General features: G+C 38.3%; 1 protein-coding gene across 1 annotated transcript in view; it reads left to right on the plus strand.

Moving 5' to 3' along the window:
* The window catches only part of PCSK5 (proprotein convertase subtilisin/kexin type 5), a 610290-nt gene that overhangs the window by 410093 nt on the left and 182862 nt on the right, over positions 1 to 17335 (plus strand). Inside the window, exons 17-18 of the mRNA XM_010844912.1 lie at positions 3520 to 3656; positions 14929 to 15072. Coding sequence (XP_010843214.1) covers positions 3520 to 3656; positions 14929 to 15072 — 281 coding nt within the window. The remainder of the gene's footprint in view (positions 1 to 3519; positions 3657 to 14928; positions 15073 to 17335) is intronic.

A 17335-nucleotide genomic window follows, 5' to 3' on the forward strand; every position in this document is an offset into this window, starting at 1 on the left:
GATAACACATAGCTGTCAATAGCTATAAAATGTCTTATTATTTAGTTGCCATAACATCATAGAAGCACGTGGTAGCCCTGACACCTTGACTGACTCTTTAAGTGAAAGGGGAGGAAAAAAGCTTACAGTAATTATATGAGTTATTTCCTGAGTTAAGTAACCCTCAAAAGGATGTACTACATTTAATGGCAGTCCTTTCTACCAGGTTTTATCCAAGCAATTTATTTGAAAACCGCTCACAGGGATAGGGCTGTGGGGCACCCTTTTAATAACTGGCTACATAATTTGTGCCACCGCATGCATATATCATTTCAGTGAGCACACAATTATGAAGTCAATTGACAGAACAAGGTTTCACTGCAATAGGAGATATGGACACGGGCATGGAGTTAATCTACTCCAGCTTTCAGCACACTGGCCTTGCTTTATTAACATCTGATCCACACTAATAATGCTGACATGTGTCTGTTTTCTTCACTGTTGGCAGAGCACAGACATTCAGACAGAGCACTGGACCTCTTAGCTGATAAACAACCGCACAATTAGAATCTCTATAGTGGTGTCCAATGGTTTGACACTTGGTTTGAGCAAGTATATTCTTTGCAACAGGAATCTCATCTGCTAACTACATTACCTTTTGTTATATGCAGACAACACAAGGTTTTTAAACAGTACAGTACTAAAGATAGGGAATAGATTAAGTATTGAATTGGAATAAAAATAAAAGTGTGGGATTAGAAAAGTCAATGCCCAGCTAGTTGAAACAACAACAATCAGTGTCTATTTCTCTCCTCATCAACTCTTTTAGCAAAATGCAGTGATCGTGTTTGGCTGCATTTTAATTCCTCTCCTCAACTTGTATGTCCACATGAAATTAATGAGCATTCCAGCCCTGCATAAAATGAAGAGACCAGGGTGGGAACCATTTAGCCAGAGAGACAAAGCCCGTTTATATTTGGGCTTTAAGACACTTTTGTGAGTAGTGAATTATGGATAGTTCTTCTGGGTACTAGTTTACATTTAATTTTCATTCCAAATGTGATTTTAAAATGATTGATCGCAGTGGAATGATTTTCAAAGTTGGAGAGGAAAGGGTGTAAGGGAAAAAACATAGGGTCTGCTAATCCAGCAGTCAAATAACTGACCCGTGAGTAATTAAGAGTTGGCTGAGGTTGTGGAAACAAGACTGCCCCTCATGTGATGGCAGCCTCAAGTCTCCTTTGTAGTTTCTGGACCTGAGGCAGTGAGCCAAGTGTTCTGTCTAAACTGTTTGGGAATTGCTTTTAAGTTCAGCACTCTTGGAAAGGTATTCCGTGACAAGTTGTTGTTTCAGTGCCCTCAAATGGCACAACAGCCTCAATGAACTGGAACCTAAATTAGAACTGAAAAGGGCTGAGAAGTGGTTCTAGACCAATTTTCTGCCTCCATCCATTTCTGTGTCAACATGTTCGCTTCAGTAATGTCTCTCTGGCAGGAGGGGTTATTTGAAAACATTCCTTCTTCTCTACCTCTGTGTCTCCATTGCAGCCAACACACACTTTCTGGGTTTTGCATGAAGGACTCAATATGTAAGTCAGTTGTTTAATGGCCCAGCAATTTCTTCCTGGCCAAGTCCAGTTTCAAGCGTTAACTTGTGAAACAAGCCCTACAATGATAGTGCATGCACTGTAGGATCTCCTGGATGTGTGTACCACCCATGATCTATTGAAGATCATTTACAATGGAAAGACACTCATGTAAGGAGCCACCATTTCCATCTCTGTTAGCATGAGGGAAAGCTGCCCAATCCAACATGGTCCTCATTGAAATGCCACACCCCTCTGTTCAGAAGTAGCCTTTTACAGATAGTGTACAGATATTCTACAAAAAAAGACAAGGCCTCCTTCATTATGAATGGAGGCAGTGATTTTCAAAACTTATATGAAAAAGTCACAAAACATATATGAATACACCAAAGATCTGTAATGTTCTCTATTAAAGAGATCTGTTCAACTTTAACTCAGCCTTCTCAATTTTCTGGACATGGGACACTGAGAATGCTGCTAAAATACTTTTTTCTTCTTTCAAGAGCTCAGGAACCTGTAACAGGTGATTTTCCTGTTTATTGTTCTTCTCCAAGTGTCAGCCACTTACCTTACACAGTCCCTATTTACACCATCCAACCCTTCTGTTTGAGAAGCCAGCTGGTATTTTAGAGGGAGCCTCAAACACATTTATATAACACACATACAAAAAAAAATCAGAGTCGTTATGTATTAGTTACAATGAGATTAAAGTGCTTTTGTTTTTAGAACAGCATATTTTTCCCCCAATGGGAATAGCCACACAGAAGTTCACATTAGAGCCACCAGTTTCCTTGGTGAACATGAAATTAAAGCAAGGAGAGTTGACTGAATGTCATAAATAGCTATCAACATCCAGTTGTCATGACCTGTGTATTTATCTGCTCTGAAGGATAGATAATATCCTAGTAACTGGATATGGTTCGAGCAGAAAAAGATTTCATACAGGGAATTAGGAACTTAGAAAATTATTGGACAGACTGGAAGGACAGAATCTAGGCTGCAGTTCCAGGCATGACTTCCTGAACTGGATAATATTAATGGGCATGGTCTTTTCATTTAGGGGTAATTTCCATATAATTCACTTTCAATGTAAATAATTGAGGAAGTTTTGATAAATATATACTTGCATAACTATACATTAGTTTCAAGATATAAAACTGTTCTTCCACTCCCAAAACTTCCATCATGCCCCTGCCTCCTCCCTCCTGGCCCATGGCAACCACTGATCTGTTTCTGTTTAAGTAGTGTTTTCTATAATGTCATATGAAATTGAATCAGATAGTACATAATCTTTTGTGTCTGACTTTTTCCACTTAGCTTATTACCTTTGAAATTCATTCATGTTGTTGCAGTTATTAATCATTCAAATTGGTATTACTAGGTAGTGTTTCCTTGTATGAATATAGCATAATTTATTTATCCATTCACCAGATGATGGACACCTGAGTTGCTGATAGTTTTTGACCATTATGAATGATGCTGCTGTGAACATTCATGTGGAGTTCTTTATGTGGACACATGTCTTTACTCCTCTTGGGGGGATAGCTTAGTCATATGGTAAGAACTATCTAACTGTTGTTAAGAGCAGCTGCACCATTTTACATATCTATCAGCAGTGTAAGCAAGCTTCAGTTGCTCCACATCTCCAACTCATGGTACTACCAGGCTTGTGGGTAGAGTTTTAGCCTTGGTTCCCTGATACCCACGTCATTATCCCTCCCAGATTTGTTACTGCTTGGCAAGTCCCATGCCTGTTTCCCAATAATTATGTGTGTGTATGTACTTGTGTGTGTGTATTTGGATCTACTAATCAGTGATGCCTAGGATGAAGACAATCTCCAGTGCTGAACTGAACATGTGATGGATACAGAGAGGTCATTGATCACAGTCTTGACTGGATCCTCGCTAAATTTTAAACAACACACAAAAGCAATGTTTTATGGCTCTCTCTCAGGCTTTTTGATCATTCCATGGAAGGATTTAAAAATTGGGAATTCATGACCATTCATTGCTGGGGAGAACGAGCTGCTGGTGACTGGATCCTGGAAGTTTATGACACTCCCTCTCAGCTGAGGAACTTCAAGACTCCAGGTAAGAACTCTCTTTCTATAATTTGATTTATTGTACAGAAAAACAGTGTATATTCTGGCCAATAAATGTGTTTCCCATTCATATATCAACCTTATCCTTTATCATGTAATTCTATGCCTCGAGTTGTCCTCCTGTACTCCAATTCTTGAGATTACCATTAGAAAAGTAATAATTTAGGATAAGAATTCAAGAAAAGACCTTTAAATATAAAGACAAGATAAAACATGACAGCTATTGATTGATATTTCAGAATTATGAGCCATGTCTCTAACCACCTTCCATTACTTTATCAAAAAACAAGCCAGCCTTGTCCACGTGCAATGGGTTAAATCACATAGTTATAAGAGCAGACAGGTTTCCTTCGATATCTTTTTTCTGAGTTTGCTTTAAATTTAATTTTCAGCGCAGACAAGACCTTGAGCTTGGCCTATGCCAGCTAAACTGGTTGCCACCTAAAAAAATGAGTGATAGCACTCTGCCCTGCATGAGACCAAGAGCTAAGTAAAGAGAAAGCTTTCCTGATATGTAAAACACGGTAATGATGTCAACAGAATTCTTTTCAGGTCATCTCAGGCTGTGTTGCCACACATGGCCTGTTTCCCTCTTCCTGCTAATGTATGAACCTTATTTGTAACATAAAATAAGGAAAAGTACAAATGCAGCGTGAGATGGGAGACTGAACAGTTTTTTGCAGCACCCTGTGTTCAGTATCAGTAATCCAAGTCTATGCCCCAACCAGTAATGCTGAAGAAGCTGAAGTTGAATATTTCTATGAAGACCTACAATACCTTCTAGAACTAACACCCAAAAAAGATGTCCTTTTCATTACAGGGACTGGAATGCAAAAGTAGGAAGTCAAGAGATACCTGGAGTAACAGGCAAATTTGGCCTTGCAGTACAAAACGAAGCAGGGCAAAGGCTAACAGAGTTGTGCTAAGAGAACACACTGGTCATAGCAAACACCCTTTTCCAACAACACAAGAGAAGACTCTACACATGGACATCACCAGATGGTCATACCAAAATCAGATTGATTATATTCTTTGCAGCCAAAGATGGAGAAGCTCTATACAGTCAGCAAAAACACCACCAGGAGCTGACTGTGGCTCAGACCAGGAACTCCTTATTGCAAAATTCAAACTTAAATTGAAGAAAGTAGGGAAAACCACTAGGCCATTCAGGTATGACCTAAATCAAATCCCTTATGATTATATGATGGAAGTGACAAATAGATTCAAGGCATTAGATCTGATAAGAGTACCTGAAGAACTATGGATTAAGGTTTGTGACATTGCACAGGAGGCAGTGTTCAAGACCATCCCCAAGAAAAAGAAATGCAAAAAGGCAAAATGGTTGTCTGAGGAGGCCTTACAAATAGCTGAGAAAAGAAAAGAAGCAAAAGGCAAAGGAGAAAAGGAAAGATATACCCATTTGAATGCAGAGTTCCAAAGAATAGCAAGGAGAGATAAGAAAGCCTTACTCAGTGATCAACACAAAGAAATAGAGGAAACCAGTAGACTGGAAAAGACTAGAGATCTCTTCAAGAAAATTAGAGATACCAAGGGAACATTTCATGCAAAGATGGGCACAATAAAGGACAGAAATGGTATGGACCTAACAGAAGCAGAAGATATTAAGAGGTGGTAAGAATACACAGAAGAACTATACAAAAAAGATCTTCATGACCCAGATAATCACAATAGTGTGATCACTCACCTTAAGCCAGACATCCTGTAATGCGAAGTCAAGTGGGCCTTAGGAAGCATCACTACAAACAAAGCTAGTGGAGGTGATGGAATCCCAGTTGAGCTATTTCAAATCCAAAAAGATGATGCTGTGAAAGTGCTGCACTCCATATGCCAGCAAATTTGGAAAACTCAGCAGTGGCCACAGGACTGGAAAAGGTCAGTTTTCATTCCAATCCCAAAGAAAGGCAATGCCAAAGAATGCTCAAATTACTGCACAATTGCACTCATCTCACATGCTAGTAAAGTAATGCTCAAAATTCTCCAAGCCAGGCTTCAGCAATACGTGAACTGTGAACTTCCAGATGTTCAAGCTGGTTTTAGAAAAGGCAGAGGAACCAGAGACCAAATTGCCAACATCTGCTGGATCATGGAAAAAGCAAGCAAGTTCCAGAAAAACATCAAATTCTGTTTTATTGACTGCACCAAAGCCTTTGACTGTGTGGACACAACAAACTGTGGAAAATTCTTAAAGAGATGGGAATACTAGACCACCTGACCTGCCTCCTGCAAAACCTGTAAGCAGGTCAAGAGGCAACAGTTAGAACTGGACATGGAACAACAGACTGGTTCCAAATCAGGAAGGAGTACGTCAAGGCTGTATATTGTCATCCTGCTTATTTAACTTACATGCAGAGTACATCATGAGAAATGCCAGGCTGGATGAAGCACAAACTGGACTCAAGATTGCCGGAAGAAATATCAATAACCTCAGATATGCAGATGATACCACCCTTATGGCAGAAAGCAAAGAACTAAAGAGCTTCTTGATAAAAGTGAAAGAAGAGAGTGAAAAAGATGGCTTAAAACTCAACCTTCAGAAAGCTAAGATCATGGCATCTGGTCCCATCACTTCATGGCAAATAGATGGGAAACAATAGAAACAGTGAGAGACTTTATTTTCTTGGGCTCCAAAATCACTGCAGATGATGACTGCAGCCATGAAATTAAAAGACGCTTCTTGCTCCTTGGAAGAAAAGCTATGACCAACCAAGACAACATACTAAAAAGCAGAGACATTACTTTACCAACAAAGGTCCGTGTAATCAAAGCTATGGTTTTTCCAGTAGTCATGTGTGGATGTGAGAGTTAGACTATAAAGAAAGCTGAACACCAAAGAATTGATGCTTTTGAATTGTGGTATTGGAGAAGACTCTAGAGAGTCCCCTGGACTGCAAAGAGATCCAACCAGTTTATCCTAAAGGAAATCAGTCCTGAATATTCATTGGAAGGACTGATGCTGAAGCTGAAACTCTAATACTTTGGCTACCTGATACTAAGAACTGACTTATTTGAATAGACCCTGATGCTAGGAAAGATTGAAGGCGGGAGGAGAAGGGGACGACAGAGGATGAGATGGTTGGATGGCATCACCAACTCAATGGACATGAGTTTGTGTAACCTCTGGGAATTGGTGATAGACAGGGAAGCCTGGCGTGTGCAGTCCATGGGATCATAGAGTCAGACATGACTGAGTGACTGAACTTTTTGCCTGTGGCGGAGCCCTGAGTAGTACTTGCCTAGTAACAAATGCTCTCTTTGTTTGATAACTACCCCAGTTCCCACCCAGCTGTGGCCACATCTTCCATCATCTAATAAGTTGTTGCCTCTTAATCCTTTGTCTAGTCCATCTGCAGAAGAACAAGGCTTGAGGGCCGTTATAGGACTGGTGTACAATTCTAAGTCCTCTTTTGATCAGAATAGATTAACCCAAACATTCTGTAGTTAACTGTAATGGTATGTATCATTTGGATACTGTGGGTTGTATTGGGCAAAAGAAACAAACAGTAAAGTGAAAAGTGAAGCATACATTTTTTTTAATTGTTTTTAATTTCTTATTTATTTTACTGTGTTGGATCTTAGTGGAGTATGCAGGATCTTTAGGTGCAGCACGTGGAATCAAATCCAGGCCCCCTGCATTGAGAGCACAGAGTCAGCCACTGGACCACCAAGGAAGTCCCCCTGCTGCATACATTTGCCACACTTTTGCCCACCAGTCAGGGGAAGTCACTCATTCTGAGAGGTCCATTTTTAGGGCACACGGTGTAGCCATCTCTTTCCCTTTATTCCATGATGTGGTTCATCTGTGTTGTCACAGTGGTCCCAGACTCAGGGGAATCAAAACCATCATGGTAGCAAGGTCACAATGAATCAGGGTAAAAGTTTTGTGAAAGCATATCAGCCCCGCACACCTCCAGCAGCCACCATATATGTAATAATTGCCAAGGTCTTACTCAGAAACCAGATTTTTGTCAACAAGGCAGGGTTGACAGAAAACATCTGAATAAACTAGATCCTAGTTACTGGAAAGCTTTCACTTGTCCTAATCTCAGTTCCCAGGACCTTCCCCTCTCCTTCCCTCTTCTCTTCAAACCATGCCTCTTGCTCATGCCATGGAGATGCACTGTGCCAAGGCACTCAGGGGCAATAGCAGGCATGGTAGCTGGACTGGGCTGCCCTGACCAAAGGGCAGCTCCCACTAGATCCATCAGCATGTGTCACTCTTACGTCTCAGGAGATCTAAGCGAAATAAACACTGTCTAGATGTGGCAGTTGTGTGCCAAGAAAGGTGCAGCCTACAGACATAAGGGGTGCACTATCTACTGAGGATTTGAGACAGTTATATATAAAAGTAACTCTTTAATATCACCATTCTAATGCATCTCAGTGATAAAATGCTCCTCCCCACAAGCAGACAGCCCCTAGGGGCACACTGATGACAGACCTGGGGTTTGCATTCATGGGTGTGAGGCTACTAATCTCTCTCTCTGCCCTCAAGGAGTTCAGAGTCTATCCAGAGTTTATTGTGATTGTCATGTCGTGTCGTGAAGTCACTCAGTCATGTCCGATTCTTTGCAACCTCAGGGACTGTAGCCTACCAGGCTCCTCCCTCCATGGGATTCTCCAGGCAAGAGTACTGGAGTGGGTTGCCATTTCCTTCTCCAGGGAATCTTCCCAACCCAGGGATTGAACCCAGGTCTCCTACATTCCAGGCAGACGCTTTAACCTCTGAGCCACCAGGGAAGCCCCCTACTGTGATTATCTGTGTTAAAAGGTCTCTGCAGTAGCTCTGATCATCTAGAGTTGTCTATTTCGTATCATTGACTTCTCCTTATACTGTTTAAATGTTTAACAGGAGTCACCTCCAGTCATCTTAAGAGATGCTCCTTTGTGCCAGAAGAGATACCCTAATGCTATATAACCTGGGGTCAGAAGGCTTTAATAGAAACACATAGTCTTCAGGTATCCTTTCTTCAAGTAACCTTTCAGGTCAGGATTAGACACAATTTTGAAAAGGGACTTTCACTTTTTTCTGTTTCTGTCATTGTTACTATGGCATACAGTCCTCCAATTAATGCGGGATTTCTTTAGTAATTCAATTGCAGATGTAGAATCTTCTAGCCCAATTAAATAGTTGAATCATTTCCAAAATATATGTACATATATATATGTATATATATGTATATGTATGTATATTTATATTTATATATATATATATGGCTCCAAACTTGAGTTTATTTATTATTTCTTCCCACTTGTTAATTATTAAAACATAATAAGGTTTTTGGAGGATTTTTTTCTTATTCTTGTTCCATTGCATATTAAATCTATCTTTGATTTTTACCTTGGGCAGACTGCATTTGAGTGTTAGCAAACAGAATGGATTTTCTCTTATTCTGCATGTATACTGCTATTTCTTCACAAGATATTGCCATTTCCACTGCAAAACCTCTAGAGACTTACCATCATTGCTTTTTCTTTAATAAAGTTGGGAAGGGGAAAAAAAAAAAAAAAAAAGAAATTAGCAAATGGAAAAAGTAGTAGGGGAGGAAAAAATTGACAGCCCAAATATGGCAGCATTTGATGTGAATTGTGGCAGAGATCCTAAGGAAATAAAATTACATAATAAGTGAAAAATAAAAAGATAAATTGCCCGGCAAGGGTGTCCCCAGAGGGCTTATGATGTACTTCAGAAATGGCACCAGGGGAAATAATCAGTTATGAGTCAGCACTCTCTAAACACTTACAAGGGTAAATTTTTAGATCCAAGATGATCTTAAGTTAAATGGACCAGGTTTTCGAGTGACTGATGGATGGGGTTTCCCATAATGTCTTTGTATCATGTGCTCCAGTTATGCACTTGAGAGAAGCCATAAGGAAAAGAGGTTCTCTTTTTGCATTGCCACCTAAAGGCAGTCAGATAGGTCATTAATTTCAGGTAGTCATTCATTTCTTGACGGCACTTAATGTCTACGACTTGAAATCCTGAGACTGAATAACACCCTAATTATGATTAGCATAGTTATTAACAAGTGAGTCCAAAGAAAAGCTGGCAGAGGGCAAACCAAATATAAACCAGCCTGCTGGCCCAGTGCACATGTCAGAAAACAATGAATGTGGCCCAGAATACATTTTTAAACTTCATATGCTTATACTCCTAGAAACGACCAGGAAGACAGAATTATATAACAGTTTAAGAATGTAAGATTTGGATACAGAATTTTTTTTAATTGAGGGGTAATTGACATATTAGTTTTAGTTGTACAATTGTACAATTTTATATTTGTATATACTACAAAACAATAACCACAATAAGTCTAGTAAACATCCATCACCTCACATAATTTTTTTCCTGTGATGAGACCCTTTAAGATACACTGTTTAACGACTTTGTTGTATACAGTACACTATTATTAAATATACTCACCAATCTGTACGTTATATCCCCAGGACTTAATAATGTTTTACTGGATGTTTGTACCATCTGATCCCCTTCATCTATTACATCCACTCATACACACCTCCTGCCTCTAGCAACCACCAATCTGTTCTGTGTATCTATGTGTTCAATCTTCTACTTTTTAAAATTTTTTAAGACTCCACATATCAGAGATCATATAGTATCTGTCATTTTCTATCTGACTTCACTTAGCAAGGTCCATTCATGTTTTCCCAAGTGGAAAGATTCCCTTTTATGGCCAAATATTATCTATATACATTTATATGAGTATGTGTCTATGTGTGTGTGTGTGTGTATCCATTCATCCATCATCGGACATGTGGGCTGCCTTCTTTTTTAGGCTATCTAAATAATGCTGCAGTGAACATGTGGGTACATATAACTTTTAAGAGTGTTTTTTTTTTTTTCCAGAAGTGGAATTTCTGGACCACATGGTAGATCTATTTTTAATTTTTTCAGGAAATGCCATAATTTTTCCAGAATGGCTGAAAATTCACATTCCCACCAACAGGGCATAAAGATTCCCTTTTCTCCACTTCCTCACCAATATTTGCTATTTCTTGTCTTTTTGATAATAGCCATTCTAACAGGTGTAAAATAATAGCTCATTGTGGTTTTAATTTGCATTTCTTGGATGATTAGTGATGTTGAGCACCTCTTCATGCTGGCCATCTGTATGTACTCTTTTGAAAAATGTTTATTTAGATCCTCTTCCCATGTTTTAATCAGATTGCTTTTCTGCTGTTGAGTTGTATGAGATCTTTATATGTTTTGGATATTTGCCGCTTATCAGATATATGATTTGCAAATGTTTTCCACAAGTTACATGCTCATTTAATTGATGATTTCCTTTGCTGTGCAGAAGCTCTATAGTTTGATATCGCTCCATGTGTTAATTTTTGTATTTGTTCCCTTTGCTTTTGTTGTCAAATACAAAAACCATTCCCAAGATCAGTGTCAAGGAGTGTGCCACTGGTTTTCTTCTAGAAGTGTTATGGTTTCAGGTCTTACATTCAGATCTTTAAGCCATTACAAGTTAGTTTTTGTGCGTGGTGTTAGCGGTCCAGTTTTTCTAACACCGTTTGTTGACTATATACATGCGCATCTCTGTTTCATTCATTCATCTGTTTTTATGTCAATACCATTACTATTTGATTATTTGTAATATGGTTTGAAATCAGAGAGCATGATAACTCCAGCTGTGTTCTTTCTCAAGATTGCTTTGGCTATTTTGGGTCTTTGGGGTCCATAAAAATTTTAGGATTCTTTGTTCTATTTCTGTGAAAAATGCCTTTGGAATTTTCCTAAGGATTACATTGAATCTGTAGATTGCTTTAGGTAGTAGGGACATTTTTATAATATTCCTATAATTCATGAACATGGAATATCTTTCCATTTATTCATGTCAATTTATTTCATCAATTTCTTACAGTTTCCAATGTACACATATCTCACCTTCTTGGTTATATTTATTCCTAGGTATTGTGTTCTTTTGATGCAATTGTAAATAGGATTGCTTTCTCTGATAATCTATCATTTGTATAAAGAAATGCAACAGATTTTTGTACATTAATTTTGTATCTTGAAACTTCTTTGACTTTGTTGCTTAGTTCTAAGTTTTTTGGTAGCGTCTTTAGGGGTTTCTATATGTAATATGTTATCTACAAATGTTTTACTTCTTCCTTTATAACTTATATGCCTTTTCTTTCTTTTTCTTGCCTACATCCTTGTTCCTGATCTTTACTATGTTGACAAATGTTCCCTCTATAACCACTTTGTTGAAAGTCTTTTTCATAAATGGATGTTGAATTCTGTCAATGCTTTTTTGCGTCCATTGAGCTAATTATGAGTTTTAAGCCTTCATTTTGTTACTGTGGAAAATGAGAGTGATTGATTCTCAGATGTTGAAACAAGCTTTCATCCCTGAAATACCATTTGATTATGATGTATTATCCTTCTAAGGTACTGATGTATTCAGTTTGCTAATATTTTGTTAAGGATTTTTGCATCTGTGTTTACATCTGGTTTTGATATCAGAGTAACATGTATGCTCAATTCAGTCACATCCTATTCTTTGTGACCACATGGACTATAGCCCTTCAGGCTCCTCTGGCCATAGAATTTTTCAGGCAAGAATATTGGAGTGGATTGCCATTTTCTACTCCAGGGAATCTTCCCAACCCAATGATCAAACCCTTGGCAGGCAGATTCTTTACCACTGTGCCCCCTGGAAACCCATCAGAGTAATAATACTGACTTCATAAAATGAGTTTTGAAGTATTCCTTCCTCTCCTATTTTTTGGAAGAATTTGAGAAGGATCGGGCTCCCCAGGTGGTGCTAGTGGTAAGAACTTGCCTGCCAATGCAGGAGACCTAAGAGACACAGGTTCGATCCCTGAGTTGGGAAGATCCATGGGAGGAGAGCATGGCAACCCACAACAGTATTCTTGCCTGGTGAATCCCATGGATAGAGGAGATTGGCAGGCTACAGTCCATAGGGTCACACAGAGTTAGACATGATTAAATCAACTTTGCATGCATGCACAAGAAGGATTGGTAATAATTTTTATTAAACTGTTCGGTAGAATCCACTAGTGAAGTGTCTAATCCTGGACATACCTTTGTTAGGAAGTTCTTGATTACTGATTCAATCTCCTTACAATAATTGGTCTATTCAGATTTCAATTTCTTCATGATTCAGTCTTAGTAGAATATATATTTCTAGGAATTCATTCATTTCTTGTAGGTCTTCCAGTTTGTTAGTATATAATTGCTGATAGTAGTCTTATGAGCCCTTATTTTGTATTAATTAAGATGTCTCCTTTTTAATTTCTGGTTTGAGGCTTTCTCTCTTCTTCTTTGTGAATCTGCCAATTGATAAATTGGTTTATCAATTTTATTCATAGTCTTAGAGGATGTGTGAACCTAAGCCCCACCAACCAGCAGAGCCAGCAACCTAGAGGTGTCCCCTGGGTGCCAGCTGAGGGTACAAGCCCTTTCTTTTGGTACCAACAAGATGGAGAGGCCAAGGGAGAACATACAGATGGCTCCCATGAGCCTCCATCTTTGGAGAGTATTCAGTAGGTCCTCATCTGTATGTTAAATTACATGTCTGCCCCTCAGCCAGTGCTTTAAGATAAGCAAATAAGCCTATTTCCCAGAAAGTCTGGGTGCTATGCAGTCAACCGCCTTTGTTCAATACCCAAGGGTGAGAGCCCACGCTGGTGAACTCTTTGGTGGACCCAAGCCCCACTGGCTTTCAGAGCTACATGGTCTGGGGGCTCAAGTGCAGGTCTTAAAAGTTGTGATACCCAATGTAGGGATCAAACTTTTCACTCCTTGAGGGAGAAGCTGGGGCCACTCAGCTGCCTTTTTTTTTTTTTTTTTTTCTGGAGGAAACTGTCCCATGTGTGGCTGTAGAGTCACTGAGTGTATGAGAAGCAGTGAGTTCAGGACCTTCCTATATTACTCTTAAATCAGAACCCCCAAATGGGTTTTAATATCAGTCTGTCCTCTTACTGCTTTGGGGAACTTTATCAGCCTCTGTGCCTCTGTCTTCTCATCTTTATAGTGAAAATATCTATTTCTCACTTGTGACCACTGAATAGAATAAAATGTACTTAGCATAAAGTAAGTACTTATAAAAAATAAGCATCAATTTGATGGGGATAATAGATGCTAACAGATAAATTACCAGATATCTGAAGTTCATCACTCTCTGGACTGTGACAGAGCCCAACTCCAACCTTACCTAGATTCTCTGTATTATGCCAAGATAAGAAGGAGATCTAAGGTGTGTGGGCATGGGGGGGAAGTATCCTGCCTTCCTGCCAGCATATTTCCATGTTTTTAATGAGTCTGTCTTAATCACTTTTACTTAAGATTCATATTAAAAAGAACTACAGTAAGTCAGGGAAACATGTTTTCTGCAAAACATGTTTTGCATTAAAGATTTTAGTTTTATAAAGCTGAGAAATGAATGACTAAATAAGGATTAGGCAAATGTTCCTTGAGAGCCTGCCATCCAAAGGAGGAAAAGCACTTCCCTCGTGCCCCAAGGTGCCCATGGCAGGGAAATGCTCCGACAGTACCACCCAGTAGAACATGCTGCCAGCAGTGGAAATGTTTCCTATAGCTGTGCTGTCCACCGTAGTGCGACTAGTCATATATGGTTACTGAGCACTTGAAATGTGGTCTGACTGAAGAACTGAGGTTTAAATTGTAGTTACACAGAAACAGCCAAATGGGTCGAGTGACTGTCACTGGACAGCACAGGTCTATCAGTTAATATAGTGATATATTCTTAAGACTGACTGAGCCCTTGAATTGGGTGAAACAAAGTAGTTGTTATAATCTTTTTATTTTTGATAAACAAGTCAGAGAATGTCGATCCTGCTTTTAAATGTAAATAAGACCTTTATACCTAGAAAAAGAAAGCCTTCTGTAAGATTCTAGGATTCTCTTAAATACTCATAATTTGACATTCAGCCCTTGATCCAGCAATCTGAGATGGTTGTTTCTTACCAAAAAAAGAGCTGATTAAATTAGGATGTATGCTGCAATTGTTACTCAGGAAATACATGGTACGTGACTTATTCAATAGTTAATTCTGCAAGCAGTGGAAAATGCATTTCTAGCCCTGTGTGTGATGCAGTGATTCATATGAATCTGTTTCCCGCAGTTCTATTTTTCTACCGCTTTTTCTTCAGTTAGAAGGAATGAAAGAAATTGTAAAGCTCAAGAGAGAATGTTTGCTCATGACATACTTTTATTATTGTTTCCCAAGGTAAATTGAAAGAATGGTCTCTGGTCCTCTACGGCACCTCTGTGCAGCCATACTCACCCACCAACGAGTTCCCTAAAGTGGAACGTGTCCGGTATAGCCGAGTCGAAGACCCGACCGACGACTACGGGACGGAGGATTATGCAGGTGAGCTGGCTTCCAGTGAGAAGGCAGGCTGAGGAAAAAAAACTCACGCGTCATTCCCCCAAGGAGACACACTTCTACTCATATTGTGATCTATTTTAATCCATCTTCCTTTCTATCCCTTAAACATATTTGTATGTGTACATTCATATATTCAAATATCAATGTTTTTTTCTTCAAAACTAAAATCACACTGTATATAGAACATTCATATCCTTTTTTCCCATTAAAGGTATTATTAAGAGCATATTTCCCTGTTGTCAAATATCCTTAGAACACATATTTAAAAGACACCATAATCGTCCATCCTGTGATTGTATTATATTTAATCCATAATCTGAGATATGTAGTTTGCTTTACATTTTACACTATTTTAAATAAGAGCTCAATGAATATCATTATCAGTTTTTGACTATATCATCTTTGACTGTTTCTTTAGAATAGAGTTCTAAGAATTACTGCATCAAAGGGAATCGTCAGTTTTAGGGCTTGGATATGTTGCTTTCCAGACAACATGTACCAGTCTACACCATGACCAGTGCACGAATGTTACTGCCCTCATTCCTGCCAGCCTTGAGTGGAAAGAAAAAAGCAAAAGAACAGATTTAAATTTTTATAGCTCTGACTCCTAGTAAATCTAAATATTTAGTAAAGCAAACCATTTTTTCCTTTGTAGTTCTCTGAATTGTCTTTTACTCACTTTTCAACTCAAAGTGGCAGCATTTTTCTTATTTATAAAAACTCTTTGTATGCTATTGACTCTCACATTGTCTCATATTTGCTGAAAACCATTTCTCTGTTATCACCTGCTTCCAAGATGCAGTTTTTGTTTGGAGGGCAGTTTATAGTTTCATATAACATTTATAATTTCTTTTATACAGAATGTTTATTCTTTAAAAATAAATATCCATATTTTTATAATCTGGTTTTACATTTGGCCATTAACTCATCTAGAACTTACTTTCATTTATAATATACAGTGTAAAGTGAAGTTCTGTCTTTATCCTCCAAACAGACTAATGACTGAGTTGTCATCCCTACTTTTACTGTTTCCTTTATAACAGCACAGTAATTTCTTATACCAGGGTCTCTTCTGGTACCACTTTTTCTGGTTTATCAATCTAATAATACTTAATCCAGTAGCACCCACGCTATATTTTAATATGCTGAATATCTACTTACTCTCATAGCAATTCTTAAGTCCCTCTTTAAAAATCTCATTGAAATTTAGTTTGAATTTACATGCAATCTCATGGGAAGAATTCTTTTTACAATTTACAGTCTTTCCATCCAAAACAGACTTTTTTACTGAAATCCTTTAATTTTATGAAGTGTTTTTCTTGGTAGTATTATTTCTACATATTTTGGGTCTAGTTACTACTGTAATGGAAAATATTCCATATTTTCTAACTACTGTATTCTGGTATCAGAGATATCTATTGGCTAGTGTATGTTTATCTTACATCTGACCATTTCACTTACCTTTATTTGTGTATTTTAGAGTTGATTTTCTGGAGCAGTTAGGTACTACAGCCATATCCTCTGCAAATTATCTTGTCTCTTTCCCAGTGCGTTTCTGAGTCCTGTCTTATTGTATTGTTTACCACTTCCAGCAGCATGCAGTTCTTCTGGGATATAACACTTAACAAAAAAGGCTTTCCCTAATGAAGAACTGTTTTTAAATAGCAGTTGATTGTACCTTTAGACTGGAACCATCTTGTCTTCCTGCAGCTAAGCTCTCTGAGATTCTTTTTCATTAATCACTTTAACAGAGTATTTGAAATATGCATTTGGTTCCTTTTATTCTGAACAGGTAGTATCCCAGTGTCAATAGAGAATTCAGACCAATTGAACTAACCAGAGCTAGATTGTGTTCAACTTTTGCTTTGCGTTTATAATATTACTGTTCATGTTACAACCAGCAAACCATTTATTTTGTCTTCTATATTTAAAAACATAAATGGAGCATAATAATAATATATTACTATGTGTCTTATGGTATGTTTCCCATTCAATTTTTGGTAATCTTAAAATTCTAAACAGTTATATACATTTTGTGGTTTTTCTCACTGCATCTCCAAAATGTCCACATTGGCACTTGTGAGAAAACAAAGACAATTATTTCATTATGACCCAGCAACCTAAAATGCTAAACTGCATCTGGGATAGTTTAGGATTATGAAAGAAACAGCACAGCATGTGACCCTGCCATACAGAGTCCTTTGGCACATATCAAGAATAAATGGTTTGGGGTTTTTGGTTTTTT

This window comes from Bison bison, unplaced genomic scaffold (assembly GCF_000754665.1).
Source record: "Bison bison bison isolate TAMUID 2011002044 unplaced genomic scaffold, Bison_UMD1.0 scf7180017864212, whole genome shotgun sequence".
Lineage (NCBI taxonomy): Eukaryota > Metazoa > Chordata > Mammalia > Artiodactyla > Bovidae > Bison > Bison bison.